The sequence below is a fragment of the Xenopus tropicalis genome, chromosome 7 (genome assembly GCF_000004195.4).
Source record: "Xenopus tropicalis strain Nigerian chromosome 7, UCB_Xtro_10.0, whole genome shotgun sequence".
NCBI classification, from domain to species: domain Eukaryota; kingdom Metazoa; phylum Chordata; class Amphibia; order Anura; family Pipidae; genus Xenopus; species Xenopus tropicalis.
The window spans coordinates 76,737,491-76,750,197 of NC_030683.2; the positions used below are offsets into that span (position 1 = coordinate 76,737,491).

At 36.6% G+C, this 12,707-nt stretch overlaps 1 protein-coding gene and 1 pseudogene across 1 annotated transcript; one reads left to right on the forward strand and one right to left on the reverse strand.

Annotated features, from left to right (window-relative positions):
- Window positions 1-3,392: 3,392 nt before the first annotated feature.
- Window positions 3,393-7,665, reverse strand: menf.2 (mesendoderm nuclear factor, gene 2). The gene is given in 16 exon segments (XM_031906504.1): window positions 3,393-3,453; window positions 3,630-3,702; window positions 3,705-3,737; window positions 3,844-4,067; window positions 4,196-4,420; window positions 4,573-4,706; window positions 4,793-4,915; window positions 5,028-5,235; window positions 5,322-5,626; window positions 5,728-5,875; window positions 6,202-6,327; window positions 6,435-6,515; window positions 6,652-6,732; window positions 6,847-7,038; window positions 7,153-7,266; window positions 7,376-7,665. Coding segments are annotated over 16 exon segments (2,418 nt in total).
- A 2,096-nt stretch (window positions 7,666-9,761) lies between these two features.
- Window positions 9,762-12,707, forward strand: part of LOC101731509 — a 3,985-nt pseudogene continuing 1,039 nt past the window's right edge.

Sequence of the window (12,707 nt, forward strand, 5' to 3'; positions counted from 1 at the left end):
TTTCAAATAAAATTAAAAAGCCAAAAATGAAGTAACGGTTTCTGTGATTCACAAAAGGAAGGCAAGCTACAGGAGCTTGTTACTTCAATGATTCACAAAATGAGGTATGGTTCAAATGAGAGCAGGAGGGAATATTTATACCAGCCAACAAGTATAGCAACCAATAGAAATCAAGACATGGAGACAATACCTGGCTAGATTTTTGTGTATTAATCAAACTTCATTCTTTATAGGGATTACAGTTACAGGTGTTACAGTTTCTGCTACAGCTTAACATTCTTTCACACCTGTTGCTGATCAGTATGTAGGTACCAGGGGGATTAAGTCAAGTTGTCAAAAACTTAATCTCTCTGGCATGGGAGTCTAGGGGATTAGGCTGCATACCTTACAACAATCTTATCTGACAGTGGTACCAACTGTATTAGAGCTTTCATGCAAAGAAGTTAGAATTGATTGGGGGTTTACTATCAATCTGAACTTTCTAAGTTTTAGCTTGGTAAATGCTTTTCCAATAATAAAAACAGACCAAAAATGTAGTTTTTGTTCCAAATCATTTGACTTGCAAAAAAGAGGAATGAAACACACACACACACACACATATATCTTTAAAATTCCAACTATTTGTGGATAGATATATATATATATATATATATATATCCACAATAGTTTGAAATTTCAAAGATATGTGTGTGTGTTTCATTCCTCATTTTGCAAATCAAATGATTTGGAACAAAAACTACATTTTTGGCCTGTTTTTATTACTGGAAAAAGCATTTACCAAGCTAAAACTTATGTATATATATATATATATATATATATATATATATATATATATATATATATATATATATATATATATATATATATATATATATCTACAGACATACACAAACACAAATATATTTACACACATACAGCTTGACCTTAGCACAGAACAACTGCACATTTGTTTAATGTCTTGTAACAATAAACCTTTACCCCAATATCCACATAGATATTGTAGATTGGACACAGAATGACTTCTGAAATCTATTGGTATGAAAGCAACGAGCAGTTGCAGATTTCAAAAAGTAAACCACACAGAGAGATGTCTATTTCAGACTTCCAGGTGTGCAGTCTATATGCTACCGTTGCCCGGGGGTCACCCAGAAACTTTTTGATGGGGGCACATTTCAGAGTTTAGCATTCTGTGTGTATGGCCCATATGCCATTGTTTAAATTACCAAAAATGTCTGGCCCATCTAAGGGCTCCCCCTGCATACTTGAAATCTATACACATAAATATACACACAGCCTAATATATGAACATTTATAAGCTAAATACATTCGTACAACTACTTTTTTTAAGCAAAAACTTAAAAATTAAGATTTGATAGTAAACCTCCAACAATTGTAACTTATTGGCAATACAGTTTAGAACATTGTCAGATAAAGTTGTTATAAGGTATGCAAGTATGCAGCCGAAGTCTGAAGGAAGGACAATGGCAACAGGCTTCAAAGGCCTAGCCTTCAAGTACAAGGTGACATGTCACACATCTTTAGTGAAGATGGAGAGGAGACAGAGGATGTTGATTGCACAAAGAGGAATGAAACACACACATATATCTTTAAAATTTCAAACTATTTGTGGATATATATATATATATATAAAACTAGAAAAGATCCTCTGCACTCACCCATTATCAATATATAAAGGACATTAAGGCATTCTGTGCATTAAGCTACTAAGAAATGCCCTACCCTTTAAGCAAAACAGGGATTGTTTGTCCATATATTGCAATATACTTCAAGCTTGCCAACTATGTCAAAGTCATCCCTTCTGGCCAGTCCTACACTGAATTTTGTGATTTATTAAGAATTCTACTGCTTTAATATACATTTAGCAAAGGAGCCAATTTTTACCTGCAACATGTTTACTTCTTAAGGTTAAACCCCCCATATGTTGCAGGTAAAACTTAGTCACTTTGCTAAATGTATATTGAAGCAGTAGAATATAGATATGTATATAGTTATATTAGTTGGAATGGTTATTTTTAGATATGCACATTTGTCTTTGTAACTCATTTTTAGTAAATTCTTATTGTTGCAAGACATTTGAAAATAGATTGGTTGATTTGTGCTTAGTTTAAGCTGTGTGTTAGTAAGGATGGATAGATAGATGATAGATAGATAGATAGATAGATAGATAGATAGATAGATAGATAGATAGATATATTTTAAAATGGTTTTAACCTATAATGCCTGCTTTGTAAGTTTTGGATGTCTCTGTTCAATTAATATGTTTGTTTCAGGAGTCTTGGGGATTATGCATTATGGACTTTGTCACCTCAATTGAGGAATTAGTCTCACAACTTTCTTTTACACCTTATGACATATCACATCAAAGTTGTTATAAGGTATGCAAGTATGCAGCCGGAATCTGAAGGAAGGACAATGGCAACAGGCTTCAAAGGCCTAGCCTTAAAGCACAAGGTGACATGTCACACATCTTTTGTGAGGATGGAGAGGAGACAGAGGATGTTGATTGCACAAAGAGGAATGAAACACACACATATATCTTTAAAATTTCAAACTATTTGTGGATATATATATATATATACAGACATACACAAACACAAATATATTTACACACATACAGCTTGACCTTAGCACAGAACAACTGCTCTATTGTCTAATGTCTTGGAGCAATAAACTTTTATCCCAAGTAAATTACACACACACACACATAAATGTGCATATATAAAAATATATATATGGTCCATATATTTACAACAGCATTTCCAGGGCACTCAATGAGAATACACAAGATGTTTATAAGTAAAGGAACATTTATTAACACTCTGAAGGAAAAATTAAATAACACCACCCCCTTAAAAAAATGTCCAAAGTATTTCATGGTTTCCTTCATGTGGCAGATCCAGTTGGCTGACAATCTCTTCAGACTCTTTTGATGGTTTCAGGTGCTGGTGTCTCATCTGCATCTCTCATGAGGAATGCTTCAGAAGACAAAGTATTTCACAATTTTCTCTAAAAACTCCCCCCCCCTCAAAAAAAAAAAAGTCCAAAGTATTTCATGGTTTCCCTCATGTGGCATATCCAGTAGACTGACAATCTCTTCAGACTCTTTTGATGGTTTCAGGTGCTGGTTTCTCATCTGCATCTCACATGAGGAATGCTTCAGAAGCCAAAGTATTTCACCATTCTCTCTAAAAACTCCAGTGATGACTCTGCTTATTTTTTAAAGCCTAAAAATAATATAGATATCAGAATGGTCACAGTCAATTATCTAAACTGTGTCGATGTATTGTTCATTAGAAAAAAAAAGAAGGGCGGAGAAAAAGAGAAAAAATGCTAAATAGTAATGTCAGAAAATAAGTATAAAATAGGTGTACTTATCTTATTCTGGATGAATTTATGGCCATTCTGATATCCAAGTTGTGCTTCTTTTTAGACCTAAAAAATAAAACATATGTTATAAATTTGATAACAAATATAACTCAGAGAGGCAGAGTGAGTGCGTGAGAGACAAGGTGTCGGGGAGGGAAGTAAATAAGTGTACTTATCTTTTTTCAAGTTGAATTCATGCCCATTCCACTTGGAACGTGTTCAGAAACCTGATTCACTATTACCGAGGGTTACAGGTTTCCAAAATATCCCTTATCAGTGGCAAGTTGGTCTTCCATCCAGTGCCTTGGATACATCTCTTTCTTCATGTGGATTCTCATATTTGAGAAGTCCTAGAATGGATGGGTAGAGAAGAAAGAATTATTAGATATTCACTTGGTAACGTATACAAACGGATACATTCAGTGATTGAACATTCAACAATTTAGGAAGACTTACCAGCAACATAATCCACTCTCATCTTATTTTGCTGTTTTCTCCAACGGTCATAAACGTACTGGCCGTACTCACGGGAAAAGCCTAGTGCTGCCTTTAAGCAAGGAGGCGTGGCATCAATAGTAAGTGGGTGGCACTTTTTAAATTTTTCAAAGGCTTCCTCCCTCAACCCACGGGAGACTTCTGGTGTTTCTTCTTGCAGGGGCTTCTGTGGCACCTCTTGACACCTGTTAAATGAATAATTAAAAAGAAACGAGTGGTTATTCCCTGCTTTCTGTATAAATCATAATTTATCTGTACTTAAAAAAAAAAAAAATTGCATATGCAAAGCCATGTAAATGCTCTATTAAATTACCTTGATGTTGATGGCTGGGATTCATGCATCGCCCTCTTCATCATTTCTGCCGCTTCTACCATATTGTCAACGGTCTTCTCGCCATATATCCTTCCGGCAGTCACATTTGAATGGCCAAGCAACCTGGCAAACATGTTCCTCTGAGCATCAGTTTGAAAGTGGGAGACCATGTATGTCTCCATTGTCCTTCTAGCCTCTTGACTTGTGACAGGGCGCAATTTAAACCTAAGGGAAAAAATGTATGTTCAGAAATGTGAACGTTGAAACCAGTACTAAACGGGGCTAGAACGTAAGCCTATGCCAATAATCACATGATAGCTATAGTTTCTGAGAAGAACTAACAAATACTTGTATTTGTATACAACATCTATACTTACTTATGATGAAGCCGGGCGATGTCATTTGTCACACTGTGAATTGGTTCCCCTGTTGACGATATGAAAAATGTCTGTGGGCATTTCCCACTCCTGATAAATGATGGCCGTATTTTTTTATAATAAACATCAAACCACTGAAATGACAGAAAAGAAAGTCAAGTTAAAAAAATGCTATGCAAAAAGTCACAATATGCAATGTTTGTTTGTTTCAGACATATACCTCTTCTTCTTCTTCTTCTAGCAGTATAGAGGCGACTTGCTGAGTGGATGTCTTATGCCTTTTTACACCAATGACCATACGGGTTTTGCAATCAGATGGCATCCTCTTGCACCATTCTTCTACCTATAAGCAAAAAAGACACAAGGATCGGTAAAATATCAAACAGTTCAAGTTGATATCATGTCAGCAGAACATAAAAAGCATGGCAGTGAAAAAATGTATCATGTATACTCACAGTCATATTTTGAACAACCCCTGGTCGCTGGAGGTATTTTAAAACAATGAGTGCCTCCAAGTAATAGATGACATAAGACTTTTCCTTCTCCAAAAGACATACACCCATCTTGGCCTTCTTTATTATCTGGTCAAATATTGGTCTGGCCACTACGAGGATCCGTTGACACTCTGATGGGTCCTTTTTTGCAGACGTCAGATAGTCAAACCTGTGAATAGGGGTAGTAAATGTTACACACCAAACCTACACACACAAAAATCCAAAATAAATGCACAGGTACTAAAGCATACTTACTTTTTCCCCACAACTCTGGCCGTAATTCCCTTGCTCAGCCTTCGCTGTAGAGTTGCGGTCATGTCGAGATAGCGTTTGCATTTTCCGGCAAGGTCTTCACTTTGATGGGATCCGCTGGACAAAGTGTCTGTTTGGGATCTCACAAACCTCTTGATATGTTTGAGGTACGAAAACATTGTGGCGTGAGTGTTTCCCAATTTCTCAAGTGCCGTAAAAAAATCCAACGTCTTCTGTGTGTCGGTCAGGAAGCTTAAGGACGCCTTGGAGGGGTCCACAAAATACAAAAACCTGGCCACATTTGCCACCTAAAATGATACACAGGAATAAATATCATTATGAGGAAATGTGAACAGCAAAATAACAAAGGTAAACAACAAATGTTTACATAGACAGGTGTGACTCTTACCTCTTGTGACCATCTTGTTACTTGTAATTCTTGCTGCAGATATTTTCGGAAGCGAGCAAGAACACCACATTCAAGAGAGTGTTTTCTATACATGCCTGCAGCCATCATTCTTCTTCTAAGCAGAATGTAGTTTGAATTGGTCTCGGTCCTAGTCCAAAGAAAAATATATTTAGAAATGATTGAAAATCTGTACTTATTACAGCATGGATCGGTGTCAAATGACCAGAAGCCAAGTTTAACAGGTATTTTCTTCTAAAGCATTCAAAATAACAAATGGTTTTCAGAATAGGATAATTATTGGGGGAGGGTAGAATAGATTTTTTAGTTAAAGATTTTTTAATGTTACTTTTCCCTTTAAAATATGCTTGTTAACTTACTGTTCCAGCCCTTCAACAAGATTGTGTGTAGAATAGATTTTTTAGTTAAAGATTTTTTAATGTTACTTTTCCCTTTAAAATATGCTTGTTAACTTACTGTTCCAGCCCTTCAACAAGATTGTGTGTCTCCATCTCTTCATTTTCCTTGTCGTCATCATCATAATCATCATCATCGTTGTCATCAAGCAAGGGGTCTGCATTGTTCTCCTCTGACTCAACAGGGCTGTATTAATAAAAAAATCAACAAAATGTTCAGATTGAAAAAAATTGAAACACATACTGCTATGTAGACAGGTGTAGATTAGATGTACATATGACACTTATACTTACAGGTCAAGCTCAGGTCCCTGCATCTCCACCTCTTGTTCATTCACAGGGCTTATGAAGTTCTCCTCATCTGACTCGATGGGGCTAAAATAATAAAGATCAACTAAAGTTCAGAAAGGATTGAAACACAAAAAAAACATGCGCGCATATTACAAAGTAGAGGTTAATATTAGTATCTGTACAGGTGTAGATTAGATGTACATATGACACTTATACTTACAGGTCAAGCTCAGGTCCCTGCATCTCCACCTCTTGTTCATTCACAAGGCTTACATAGTCCTCCTCATCTGACTCGATGGGTCTAAAATAATAAATATCAACTAAAGTTCAGAAAAGATTGAAACACACAAAAAACATGCACACATATTATAAAGTAGAGGTGAATATTAGATGCACATATGGCAAGTATACTTACAGGCCCTGTTGTACAACAGGTCGCTTTTTCTGCACTGCTTCAGCATTCAAGGGTCTGGAGTTTACCTTCTCATGCTTTTTGGCCAATTGTGACATTAGGAAGTCAATGCTCTCCTGAAGTGACTGAAGTGTAGGTTGCTGTTTCTGCCCATTTTCAGCATTCAAGGGGCTGGGGCTTATCATCTTATGTGACCTGACAGGGCGACATTGATAAACATCAACAAAAGTTCAGAAACAGTGAATAACAATGTGCAAATTACAATGTAGACAGGTGAATCTTAAAAGAACATATGTCGAGTATACTTATAGGTCCAGATCTTTACAAGGGGCCTGTGTCTCCCCTACTTCATCTGCTGGCCAATTGACGTTCACCTTGTTTCTGTCCATATTTGATGGAAGGATGCTCTCTTTCATGGCACAGCTGTAATGCAACAAAAGATTGATTGTTAAGAAGAAATAAAAACAAACAATAATATTAAAGACATATGGACATACATGTCTAGACACAGCCAGACAGGAGCAATACATACCTTGCTGACTCTAGCTTCCCTCTGATATAGCAGCCATTTTTCTCCAGGAACTGGACAAAAAATTGTTTAGGATCAGAATCCTCATAGTCCAGGTCTTCATAATTAACAATACTTAGCCCTTCCAGGATTGCTCTCATCTTTCCTCTTGCTTCTTGCATCACAAATTCAATTTCTTGGTTATCTGCATGTTTCATGCAGGCTCTCCTCAGATGATTAGGCAAGGTGCCTGTAACCTTCAGGCAAAACTTGCAGGCAAGATGATAGCGGTTTGGTGTCTTCTTAGAATCCATTTTCAAATAAAATTAAAAAAAAAAGCCAAAAATAAAGGAATGGTTTCTGTGATTCACAAAAGGAAGGCAAGCTAGAAGAGCTAGAAATGTCAGTGGTTCACAAAAGGAACGAAGGGAAGGTTTCTGTGATTCAAAAAAAAAGGCAAGCTACAGGAGCTTGTTACTTCAATGATTCACAAAATGAGGTATGGTTCAAATGAGAGCAGGGGGGAATATTTATACCAGCCAACAAGTATAGCAACCAATAGAAATCAAGACATGGAGACAATACCTGGCTAGATTTTTGTGTATTAATCAAACTTCATTCTTTATAGGGATTACAGTTACAGGTGTTACAGTTTCTGCTACAGCTTAACATTCTTTCACACCTGTTGCTGATCAGTATGTAGGCACCAGGGGGATTAAATACAGACATACACCAAAACAACACATACAGCTTGACCTTACAAAGAGGACAAAGAGTCTATTTGGATATATATGTGTGTGTGTATATATATATATATATATATATACACACACACATACAGACATACACAAACACAAATATATTTACACACATACAGCTTGACCTTAGCACAGAACAACTGCACTATTGTTTAATGTCTTGTAGCAAAAAAACTTTTATCCCAATATAAAAATATATAAAAAATAAACATTCCTACAATTATCAACTATATACATATCCACACAGATATTGTAGATTGGACACAGAATGATTTCCAAAATGTATTGGTATGAAAGTAACAGAGAGATGTCTATTTCAGCCTTCCTGGTGTGCAGTTTAAGGTTTAAGGTTAAAACCCCCATATGTTGCAGGTAAAACTTAGTCCCTTTGCTAAATGTATATTAAGGCAGTAGAATATATATATATATATTTTTAGATATGCACATTTGTCTGTGTAACTCATTTTTAGTAAATGCTTATTGTTGCAAGACATTAGAAAATAGATTGGTTGATTTGTGCTTAGTTTACGCTGTGTGTTAGTAAGGATGGATGAATAGATAGATAGGTAAATATAGATAGATAGATTAGATAGATTAGATAGATGATAGATAGATAGATAGATAATTAGAGATAGATAGATATTAAAATAGTTTTAACCTATAGTGCCTGCTTTGGAAGTTTTAGATGTCTCTATACAATCAATATGTTTGTTTCAGGAGTCTATGGACTTTGTCACCTCAATTTAGGAATTAGTCTCAAAACTTTCTTTTACACCTTATGATATATCCCATCAAAGTTGTTATAAGGTATGCAAGTATGCAGCCAGAAGGACAATGGCAACAGGCTTCAAAGGCCTAGCCTTCAAGACCAAACTGATATGTCACACTTCTTTTGTGAAGATGGAGAGGAGACAGAGGATGTTGATTGCACAACATGTGTACAACATTCCTTTACACCTTCTGCTCGTAGGCTTGACTTTGATGTCATGGCTCCTCCCACTGATAGATTAGACCTCTGATGCCAAGGTGTTAGAATTCTTGTGAGTAGGGTATAAAATGAAGACCTTTGGCAAACAGAAGTCAGAACTCTCCTGATTGTGCTAGCTGCTTGAGCAAGCCTTATTTTGGACCTTTGATTTCTGTTGCTAGTTGCTGCCTTTGGTTTTGTATATTATTTCCTTTTCCACTTACTGTGGAAAATTGTTGCATCTTTTAATTGCTGCCTGTTTTTCTCCTGTATTGAAAATTAACACTTTATTTTTTTAGGAACAGAAAAGGATCTGCAGCCACATTGATTTCCTTTTACACTTACTGCTGAAAATTGTTGCATCTTTTAATTGCTGCCTGTTTTTCTCCTGTATTGAAAATTAACACTTTATCTTTTTAGGAACAGAAAAGGATCTGCAGCCACATTGATTTCCTTTTACACTTACTGTGGAAAATTGTTGCATCTTTTAATTGCTGCCTGTTTTTCTCCTGTATTGAAAATTAACACTTTATCTTTTTAGGAACAGAAAAGCATCTGCAGCCACATTGATTTCCTTTTACACTTACTGTGGAAAATTGTTGCATCTTTTAATTGCTGCCTGTTTTTCTCCTGTATTGTAACATTTGTTTATTTCTTTAGGAGCAGAAAAGGAACAATTCTGGCGATGGCATCTGAAGGGTAAGTGGATGCAGAATCTGACTTGTCAACTGGCATGTTACAAATTGTGCTTAATCTCAACAGTGAACATTTTTGCTGATATCACACTCTCTTTCTGCAGAAAGAACAGAATGCATTTGGCCTGTAAATACTGCATGAAAACCACTGACCGGCTGTCTGGACATCTCCGTAAGGTCTGCAGGAAAGGAGCAAGTGATGCAGAGATTGCTGCCCTTGTATAGGAGTCAAGGGCCAAAATGAGGATGTTGGTTAGGAACCTTAGCGTTGTGCATTACGAGCAGCTAAAGGCTGGAGCCGATTCAGAACGATCGCTGAGTTTCTTCATCAATTTTCTCGAGTCCAATGGGTGTTTAGTTAGTCAAAAGCCATCACACACAGACACAGAGAGGTAAGCACTCAATAATACTTGATTAACATATTATTCCCAAGTGTAATAAAGGTGAAACAGCCTTCTTATATATATATATATATATATATATATATATATATATATATATATATATATATATATATATATATATATATATATATATATATATATATTTATATATATATATATATATATATATGTGTGTGTGGTTGATAGAAGTAGACTATATGTAGGATATATATTTAATATATGTATTAAAATGCTTATGTTCATATAGTTTATTTTTCTTTGCCCAAATGTGTATTGTTTGTGTAATAAAGGTGGAAAAGCCTTGTTATATGTGTGCGGTTGATAGAAGTAGGATATATGTAGGATATATATTTAGTATATGTATTAAAGTGCTTATGCGATATGGAATGATGGATGATTACAGTTTTGCTTTATGTTACAGAAACTTGGCTGAAGAAGTGGAAGCCACAGAGGATCCAGTGCAGGATGCTAAAGAGAATGAAGAGGATACCGAAGAAGAAATGGATATGGAGCATCCGCTTCAGCTGAGGTAAGAAGCCTAAATAGATTCTTTTTGTGACAGTTCATCTTTTGTGCAGTTCATCAGGGTCGGTCATGCTTTATATCCTATTCACGAAGTTTCCTTTTTCTCCTAGCACGTCTGCCATCAAGATTTCAACCAAAAAGGTCATGGAGGAGGCTGGGCTTCACAAAAAACACTCAGCTGATTCACAACTGCTGCAGGGATTCAGAAGCTACCTGGAAAAAACGTATTCCAAATCAGGAATCAAACATGAGGTACTTTTTTTTTTATACTGCAATCTTGGTACTGATTTCATTTCTAACTTTAAATAACAGACTATTTCACAGGCAAGCCAGTTAATTCTAACCTTCTACCTTCAGGTCGATAATGTATCAAGGTGGTTGTATTACGTGAACCCAAACGAACCTTCCACTAGCTGTATACATGACATTGAGAGGAGCATGGCGTTCTTTCACGAAATAGGAGCTTCAGCAGCCAGCAGAGCGACGGCAAGAAACTACATGAGTGGGGTGAAAAAATTTATTTCTTATGTCACCTCAGAGGATCAGATGTTGGAAGAGGATCCATCTCTGCGTGGGTCAATTTCAAAATTTTTAAAAAACATAACAGAGGTCCAGAAATCAATTTGCAGAGGTGCCGGTAAAGAAAAGTATGTTGGAAGGTGAGTCTCATTAACAGCAGGTGATATTGTACAGGATATGTCTAAGCAGGTTGTTTATAGATCTCTGTGCTAAATTTGCCTTTTGTATTTCTCTTTTTACAGAACGTGCACAAATCCAAGAGAGTGCCAGGAAGTGCTAATATTGAGCAGAAGGGGAATGTAATACAAAAACCCCAACAAAATTCCCAGATAATAAATCTATATAGAGAATAAGCAAAAGTACCCAAAATCAAGCTGGACCCGGGTGTTCAAACCCCGAGTCTGACGCTATGGTTCAGATAGTCACGCAATGTATATCACTCAAGCGGTATAAAGACTGAGAAATCAGAAAATAGCTCATCACATGTCGAAAATGGTCCGGGTGCTCAAGGCCCCGAACCCGCAGCTGAGGGTAAAATCTCCAAGGTACAATATGTGGAACGTAAAGCACTCCGGACACGTGAAGACTGCTAAAATCCAAAAATTTATTTCTTCATGTTATTAAAACAAAGAACGCCAGGAAGTGCTAACCCTGGCAAACAGTTTTTTTGCCGAGGTAATTGATCGGGCCAATTCAAGGAATGAATTGCAAGAGAGGGATATGACGTCTATGCTTTTCTACTTGGAAGCACTCCTAATTTTACAGCACCTACAGAGACCAAGTGTTATACAGCACATGACTGTGAGTACTATTTTCTAAAAAAAAAAAATGAACATGATATCACGCTAGACAAATTTCGACTGATCGGTTTCAGCACATTTTAATTTATTGTAAATATCTTCATAGGTTCAACAGTGGCTTGAGAGGACACGGTACCAGAGCCGTTCCAGAGACAGTGTAAGAGCAGCTGTCATAAAAGTGAAGGCTGCAACACACCACATCGTGGTCCTCAACGAGGTAGAGGAGATGTGGTTTGACACATACTTCAGATTTGTCCGACCAGCTTTTATAAAGAGGAGCAGCAGCGGAGACAAGGGATACTTTTTTGTCTCCAGCAAAGGTACGAAAATTCAGAACCCAACAACTGATGTCCACAGATTCCAAGAAAGGTAAGTTATTTTTCTACTGGGGATATTTTCCTCAAAGCCTCCATCTGATTTGTATTAATGGTCGTTTAAAGTGTTGGTAAACAAATGAAGCACACTAATATTTTGTTTCTTCTGTAGGTTTAATGCTTGTTTGGCCACTGGGAAGGAGGCACTTCACATTTTTGAAAAAATCATCGTCTCTGACAGCACTCCAGAAGACCAGGAATTAATAAAAATATATCTGAGCTCAGATTTCAATGAAAGCAACATCTCAGAGTATATGCGTGCCGCAATGAGAGTGAGCGAGCTTCAGAGGACATGGGAGCAGCCGTCAAACTCA